This window comes from Phyllostomus discolor, chromosome 3 (assembly GCF_004126475.2).
Source record: "Phyllostomus discolor isolate MPI-MPIP mPhyDis1 chromosome 3, mPhyDis1.pri.v3, whole genome shotgun sequence".
NCBI classification, from domain to species: Eukaryota; Metazoa; Chordata; class Mammalia; order Chiroptera; family Phyllostomidae; genus Phyllostomus; species Phyllostomus discolor.
The window spans coordinates 188,439,241-188,447,861 of record NC_040905.2 but is presented as its reverse complement, the minus strand read 5'-3'; the positions used below and the strand labels follow the sequence as shown (position 1 = coordinate 188,447,861).

The 8,621-nt window shown below is 42.4% G+C and overlaps 1 protein-coding gene across 1 annotated transcript; it reads right to left on the bottom strand.

Annotated features, from left to right (window-relative positions):
* Nucleotides 1–972: 972 nt before the first annotated feature.
* On the bottom strand, nucleotides 973–1,628 carry LOC114506226 (40S ribosomal protein S15a-like). The gene has a single exon (XM_036020059.1). The coding sequence runs from the start codon at nucleotides 1,324–1,326 to the stop codon at nucleotides 982–984; it is 345 nt and encodes a 114-aa protein (XP_035875952.1). The 5' UTR covers nucleotides 1,327–1,628; the 3' UTR covers nucleotides 973–981.
* Between the last annotated feature and the right edge of the window lie 6,993 nt (nucleotides 1,629–8,621).

Below are 8,621 nucleotides of genomic sequence, written 5' to 3'. Positions count from 1 at the left end.
TGGGAGATAATCTCTTTCTCAAGAATGTCGTATGGATTGAGTCAAAAAATACTCCTCACAGAGATCAAGACACATAGAAGTCACTTAAGGGCTGACTCCGAGTCTGATTTGAACTTCACTCAGTACAGTTCCATCTTAGTGTCCTGGACTACAATGTTAGCACTGCCCCCAACAGCACAAAGCACCGTCTTACTACTGAGTTTCAAAACTTATTTGGATTAACTGGAACTTATATGGCAAAAAAAGAGTGGAAGCTAGAAAGGGGATAAGTTCTTAAGGAAAGTTAAACCATATTGCTAATCAATAATAACCATGTCCCATGAATAAAATTTATTTTTGACTGAAATGAGTAAGTTGTAGTTAATGAAGGATCTATGCTGGGTTAATACGACTTCAGTGAAATGCCATTAACTTTCTCTGCCTCACTTCCTCTATCTTTAAAACACTGGTTATAGTTGATGACTTTTATGACTGTCAAATTAAAAGTTATGTTCACGGTGGGAGAGATGGATTTGTGGATTTTAATAACATCTTCCCCTCCATGAAGCATTGCCAGCCACAGGAAGTCCCTAGAAGCTGAAAACTGGTATAAATGTGCACTGACATAATCAAGGTTGTATTCGTGAATTTGTAAAATAACATTAATAATGTCCCTTGTCTGTCATATTGTCCCAAAACGTTTTTCTTCCACAGTTTATAAGAGGAAAACCTTATAACTTTGTGAACAACCTTCAAAACTAATTTCAATGGGAGCAGAGAGGTTTGCAGAGAATAATAGGTAATAATGGACAGCTAAGGAGTGATTTAGAAAATCTGGTCTGAGCTTTCACAAATCATCCCTCTAAGAAATGCTGGCATAGGGCGAAGGAGACTAGGAGTCATATGTTCATGAATTCTTTTTTTTTCCATTGAAGCATTTTATTTGCATGTATGTATACTTCCCTAGAAAAAGAATCCCAGGATTTTCCCTCCTGTGTGTTTTCATCTGGCTTCTTCATGGTCCACGATGCCCACTGAGGTTGTCAGTACAATGAAACCAAACTGACGGGACGGAAGTAGGCTGTCCTGCCATTTTTCTAGCTCTTTGAGTTGCACATCCAATCTGGTCATGATTAGTCCACACTTGTTTAACCTGCCTAGGATGTTCACAACAATATTCTCAGCTCTGTGGTCATCTCTAATTTCAAATTCACCCATGTAACTATGCTTCATCATCACAGTTAGAAACTGGATGATGGCTTTGGAGCATGGCCTTATACGAACCTGGTGTTTGCCTCTTTTCGGCATTGTTGATACTCTTGAGAGCATCAGGCAGGACATCCACATGCATCATTATGGTGGCACAAAAAGATGGCGGAAGAGTTCATGAATTCATAATGTGATTCCTGGAAACACCGTGGAGGAGACAATGTAAATGATGGTTTGTACCCAGGACGCCGGAATGTAAACTCCCGGTGAGAAGCTGGAGTGGACATTGTTTGTGCTACCCAGATCCCTCCAGGTCCCTTCTACTCTTGCTGTGGGCTCCTTCACCAACTCTGGTGTGCTTTTGCTTCCAGCAGCCCACACTTGCAAAGTGAATTTGGAGGACTGCCCTGGGGCTGCTGGAGCCACTCTGCCCAAGAACACAGAAAGCCTGAAGTGCCTAGAAGTTTACAGAGGAAGACTAAAAAGTACAGGAGTGTGAAACTCAGCTCTCTTGCTTTGTGGTGGGAAAGCACTGAAGCCTAATCTACATTCCAAAGTTCTCCTCTGCAATCAAGCTAACGCACCTTCTTGGGAGTTCCTGAAATCACAGGTGATGGCTTTGTTCTCTTCCCGATTCCACTTCGCCCAATGCCTTAATCATCACTGACACACAATCCTCTTCTCAGTCTTCCCACAGATCAAAATAGAATAAATCTGTCTCTTGAGGACTGCCATGGATAAAAAAGAATCAAATAAATAAAAGAGGATGTCAGGATACATGATGTTCACAGCAGCACCATTCATAATAGCTGATACATGGAAGTGAGCCAAATGTCCACCCGTGGATGACTGGATGAGCAAAACGTGATGTATACATGCAGTGGAATATTATTCCACCTTAAAAAGGAAGGAAATCCCAACACATGCTACAACATGGATGAACCTAGAGAACGTTACGCTAAGTGGGATAAGCCAGTCATAAGAAGACAAATACTGTATGACCCCACTTACATGAGGTATTTAGAGTAGTCAGATATAGAGAGACAGAAAGCAGAATGGTGGCTGCCAGAGGCTGTCAGGGTTGGGGAATGGCCAGTTATTTTTTAATGGGCATGGAGTTTTAGTTTCATAAGATGAAAGGAGTTCTGGACATGGATGGTGGAAACGGTTGCACAAAATCAGTATGTTTAATACCACTGAACCAACCACACAGTCAAAAATGATGTCAATTTTACATTATTGCATTTTATCACAATAAACAGCTGACAGCTGTCTGGGGGAAGGCACTGGGCAAGGGCAGTGAAGGGATTGAGCAAAAAAAGAGAGAAAATACTCATGGACATGGACAACAGTGTGGTGACTGCCAGGGGAAGATGGGAGGGAGAAGGTGGAGGAGGGCATGGGGGGATGAACGGTAATGAAAGGAGACTTGACTTGGGGTGGTGAATGCACAATACAGTACACAGGTGATGTGTTGTAGAATTGTGCGCCTGAAACCTGTATAATTTTGTTAACCAGTGTCATGCCAATAAATTCAATAAAAAGGGGAAAAAGACTATCTTCAAAGGAATAAACACTAGACGCTTTAAATTTTTTAAAAAAAATAGAAAAGAAAGAGAACGTAAGATCCTTATCTGGAGTTCATTCATGGAACATTGGGACACTAGACCTGGAAGAGCTACTGGAGGTAAGATACTATTCCTAGAGGATATCCTCCATGCTGGCCCAAGGAAACAGGCCTTACATTCCAGACATCCAAAGAGAGCAGTAAAAGGCTGAGAGCCCTCCTTGGGGCTTCTAAGTCGCTAAGTTAATATTCAAGCAAGAGAAGCAGGATATCAAGATTGCCAGGTAGTAGAGATCACTCACCAACAGCTACAGATGAGACTTTAATAATATCGTAGGAATTTATGAGACACCATAGGACAGCTCCCAGGGATTGGCCTGGGTGCAGGCTCAGAGTCTCGAGAGTTGTTACATCTTCTGGGGAGATGTCATGCATACAAACCACCCCCATCACAAAAGACAAGACATGATGTACACCATGAGGAAAATACAAGTTGAATTCTATGAAAATGCAGAGTAGAAAAATCTGCTTCTAGATGAGGAGATTTGCAGCAGCTGGGACTATGTAACAAAAGAATGCAAATGATGTGTTGCAGAAAGTAAGCACCTAGAGATTTAGGAGGAGCTGTGATATGTTACAAATGCCATGGTATATTGATTCCAGCATGTATTGACTCCAGCTAACTCCGGACTTACTCAAGTGTTACCCACCTTTAAATGTCACACGTGGACACTCAAGAATTGCAAATGTTCCTAAGATATACAAAGTCATTTGTTACACATGCTCATAGGTCACACACCAATTCAAAAGTCTCTATTCACTGCCTGCTTATCCAGAGGGCTAAAGGCAGAATTTTAGTAGAGCAGTCAGATTCATTCTCATGGAATCTTCCTTCCTCATAAGATTCTGTCTAAAGGGAGGGCCCAGTCCAACCTTAGTCTTTCACTCACATAAAGTACATGTTGATTTGTTCTACACACCTCCAGAAACTCACAAAAGAACGCTTCCCCTAAAAGGCTAGGTTTCTCTGACCTCCATAGCATTAATAATGGCAACTATGGTCACGCCCTATCACACACAAACTGAGGACATTAACAAATCAATAAGCTTCGTATTGATTATAATCCATAACAGAGGCCTCTTTAATAATTTGAAAATAAAAGCCACAGAAAGAAAAACTTTATACTCATAGTCTTCCCAACCAAACCAAACCCTGCCCTTCTCCAGAATTTCTCATCTCAGCGAGTGGCATCACAGTCCACACAGGTCTCAGCAACAGCCTATATGTCACCCTTGTCTCCTCTCTACCTCCATTCACCTGCATCCAGTTAGTCATCTTATCCTGTCGTGCCTGCCTCACTAGCGCTTCTGTTCTCCTCCATCTCCATCCCCATGGCCTTAGTTCAGGCATAACCACAGCTGACTCACCACCCTGACATTCTGTCTCCCGACATTCACTCTTGACTCCCTTCAACTGGTTCTCCATATTACAGCCATAGTTGTCTTTCCGAAGTGCAGATCAAGGATAAACTCTACATACTTGTATTTTTTTAGAGGAAAATATGGATGTGCATTATACGTGAGTCGTAATGTATCTGATACCTTGTATCTGATATTATGTTTTGTAATCATTTGTTACATAAAATTTCTTGTGCCATAATATGTTCAAGAATAAATGCTAAAATTCCTTTACAATACAAAAAAACAAGTATCTAAATATAAATACATAAAAATTGAATTAAAAATTAAAATGAAAGATTTTTTGCCTGGAAGTTTGGGCCCAAAATGTGGGTGCACATTATATGCAGCAAAATGAGGTAATTTGCATGGCAAACATGGCTTTTTCAGGGTCCCAACAGAAAACTCATGGCACACACAAAATGGGAAACTGAGATATAATGAAAAAAATATTTTCAAAGGACTAGGCAGGATTTAGGGCCCAGTAACAGTGGAGCGGCCACCTGCCTCAGTTTGGCCAGGACTCAGCATTTCCTGGGCACACGGCTTCCCATCTGAAACCCAGAAAGTCCCAGGCAAACCCAGGAAGAGCTGTGCACACGCCATTACAGCTGGAAACATCACTGTTGCAGGTCTGAAAGAGCATGAGAAGGAAGTGGTTACCAGGACCCAGAGAGGAAAGCTGTGTGAAGAACGTCACTTCACGAAAGCTATAGCATTTGGAAGAGAAATGAAACCCAACCCACAAACACCCAACAAGAAGGAAGCCAGAAAAATAAAGACCCAGAGGTCACACTCTTTGTGCCTTCCCATCTCCTGTCAGTGCCTACCACTGACCTACCCAGAAGAAAAGGTCAAAAGAGAGACCTGACATTGTCCTGGGGGTCAGCCTGGGGGAGGCCAAAGAGGGCGAACAAAGAGATGGTAGCATAAGAACTCAGTCTGACATTTCTAGCTTTGAAAGTAGAGGAAGGGGGCCCAGTCCGTGGAATGCAGGGGCCTCTAAAAGCTGGAAAAGTCGAGAACATGGATTCTCCTCTGAAGCCCCCAGAAGGATCATATCCCTGCCAGCACCTTGATTTTAGGTTAGTGAGCCCTGTTTCAAACTTCTGATGTCCAGAGCTACAGGAAAATAAACTTGTGGTGTTTCAAGCCACCATGTTTGTGGTAACTTACAGCAGGGATGGGAAACTAACATGAAAGGACACTTAGAGAGCATCTCACATCTCAGCCAATCCATAAGCTCAGCCAGGGCTTTGACTGGTGTGGGAGCTGACTTCACTCTGTTGGCAGTGTGGAGCTGGTGAAGGTCCTTGAGCTGGGAGTGACATACTCGGGGCTATGCTTCAGAAAGAATATTCAGCCTCCTCCTACCTTCAGCATAGGTGAGATGGGAAGAAGGAATGCCTGAATGACGGGGGAATCAGTTAGAAGGCTACTGTGAAAGTCTGTTAAGAAGTGTGGGCTTCCCTGACCGCAGTGGCTCAGTCGGATGGGCATCATCCCAGAAGGTAAGGGTTGGCCAGTTCCATTCCCAGTCAGGGCACATGTCTGGGTTGTGGGTTCACCCCCAGTTGGGGCATGTTCAAGAGGCCACTGATTGAAGTTTCTCTCTCACGTTAATGTTCTCTCCCTCTCTTTCTCCCTCCCATCCCCTCTCTCTAAAAATAAGTAAATAAAATCTTAAAATACAAAGAAGACATGTGGGCTTAAAACAGGGCAGAGCCGTAGGCATAGGTAGGAAGACAAACATGGCAGAGACGTTGTTATTATTTAAAAAATGAAACTCAGTGACTGATCAGGAAGAGAGCTGATGTCGAGGTTTCAAAAGTGAGTGAAGACAGTCATCACGACAACACCGATAGAGCCAAAGTGGCCTTCCCTTTGGGAGGAGCACCTGCCATTTTAACAGAATCGAGAATAGTTTAGAAAACATCTAGAACTCAGCTTCTAAATAAGTTGTGAGAAATGAATTGTTTGCTTGAATAAAATGCAAATCTAAAGTAATGAAGAATAGCTGAAATTCAACCAGGCAAACTGGGGGTAAGCAAAACTGAAGAACTGTTTACTGTTAAAATACTGGATTCCTCCACTTCTACTTTCCCTTAAATTGCTCCATTTTAGGGAATATTAAGAAAATGTTTTTCAAGCAAAATAACCAAAGACACTGAAATAGAGAACAGGCTGACAGTGTTCGGGGGGGAGGGGAGGGAATGTCAGGGGAATTTCAGGGGAAAAGGGGAAGGGTTTACAGGAACTAGTATAAAGGACACATGGACAAAAACTAGGGGTGGGTGGAAAGGGAGGGAGGTGGGGAGGGCTGGTAGGTGGGCTGGGATGGGAGTAAAAGTAAAAAATTGTACTTGAACAATAATTAAAATAAATTATTTTTTAAAAACCAAGGAAACTAAAGCTAAAAAAATTAAAAAGTTAAAGAAAAGAAAATGTTTTTGAGGTACGTAGTGAATATGGTCCTTTCTTATATACACTTAAATTTTTTCATTTAATGGAAACTGTCTAAATAAAGCAAATAACTCTGAATATGTCTTATAAATGATTAAGTCAGGGTCTGAGCGCCGCGCTTTTTATTCCATAACCAAGCCAGACAATAATAGACCAAGTTAGTGTTTGGTTAAAACAAATGTTTTGGGTCATGTTGCCCAGATGGAGACCATAGACCAGGACATGCGGGTGAGTGAATTACTAGGGCAGAAGAGTGGAGAAGTTGGGGAAAGCAAAGCAAACCTAGCAAGGAAACCATATCAAAAAAAGTCCTGCAGTGAGCTCTGTCTGCAGGCGAGTTCTGCAGACAGCATAGTCCTCCCAACCCGAAGCATGGAGCTGGAGTAGTTACATGCCCTCCTGGTTTAATTATTGGTTAAGCACTTCCTGGTCTCCATCTGGGCAGGCAAAGTGGCTTCCAGCAACCTCAAGCTGCCCTCCGCCACACGGATCCAGGTGTCGGCTGTTGGAAGGGAAAGTATGTCCGGAGCCAGCATGCTCAAAACAGGTAAAGGGATCCAACAGAATATTGGCAGAGGGCTAATAGTGTCTGTGACAAAATATAATAGAATATTTCAAAATTTTCGTGTGATCATTCAAATAAGAAATTAATGCACAATGTTCACTGGAGTTTCCATAGCCGCCAGTCTAGCTAACTCACTCCTTTTTCCCCTTCATTTAATCCTTTTTTAATTGAATTTATTGAGGTGGCATTGGTTAAAAATTACATAGTTTCAAGTGCACAACTCTATAATGTATCATCTGTATATTGTATTGTGTATTCATCACCCCAAGTCAAATCTCCTTCCATCACCACTTCCCCCCGCCACCGTACCCTCTTCTACCTCCCCTACCCCCTCCCCTCTTTCCCTCTGGTGATCACTATACTGTTGTCTGTGACTATGAAGTTTTTGTTTTTGCTTAATCCTTTCACCTTTTGATTCAGCTCTCCCAAACCACCCACCCCTCGACGGCTGTCAGTCTGTTCTCTGTATCTATGAGTCCGTTTTTATTTTGTTTGCTAGTTTAGTTTGTTCACTAGATTGTACATATAAGTGAAATCATACAGTATTTGTCTTTCTCTACTGGCTTATTTCACTTAGCATAATGCTGTCCAGGTCCATCCACGCTGTCACAAAAGGTAAGATTTCCTTCTTTTTTACAGCCAGTAGCATTCCATTGTGTAAATGTAAGGTCAGCCATTACGTCAGTTGGTACCAAATCTAATGACTATGACTTGTCCTCACCTCACGCTTGTTCTCAGCTGAGCCTCCCTCTCCTTGTTGAAGTGCAGTATTCTCCTCTCTCAGTTTCTCTAGCATCACATTCTTCTAGGTTTCTCCCACTCAGTCTCCTGTGCTGGCTCCTCTTACTTGTTCATAAATCTAAATGTCAGAGTTGATTCTCAGGCCTTTCTCTTTTCTACACCCTATTCCTTCGTCTCATTTACTCCCACAGCTTCAAATACCCCAGCACTGCAGTCTCCTCATATTATGTCTCCAGCCCAGACCTCTCTTCTAAGCGTAAGCCTCATACATCCAACTGTTTCATTGGTATGTTCACTTGGATATTTGTTAAACCATCTCAATTTTAAAGTACCAAACTTAGAGCATTTAATTTCCCACTACGCTCAAAAAGCTCTGTCCCTGCAAAACTCTCCCCATCCTATACTTTGCCCCCAGTTAGTAAAACCAGAGCCTGGGACTGAACCTGATTTCTTTCTAAATTCCTGTGTTCAATCCCACAGCATTCCATGTGGGCTCCACTTCCAAAATATTGATCCGCTCCTACCTCCACGGCTAACACCACGGTCCAAAACTAGCCCGTCAGCTATATGACTACAGTCATCTCCTGACTAGCCTTCCTGCTTTTATTTCTGTCCCCACAATAGTCAATCTCCACATAA

Excerpts from the sequence above, each read along its gene's own strand:
- LOC114506226 (XM_036020059.1), bottom strand. The coding sequence starts at position 1,326 with ATGTGGATGTCCTGCCTGATGCTCTCAAGAGTATCAACAATGCCGAAA.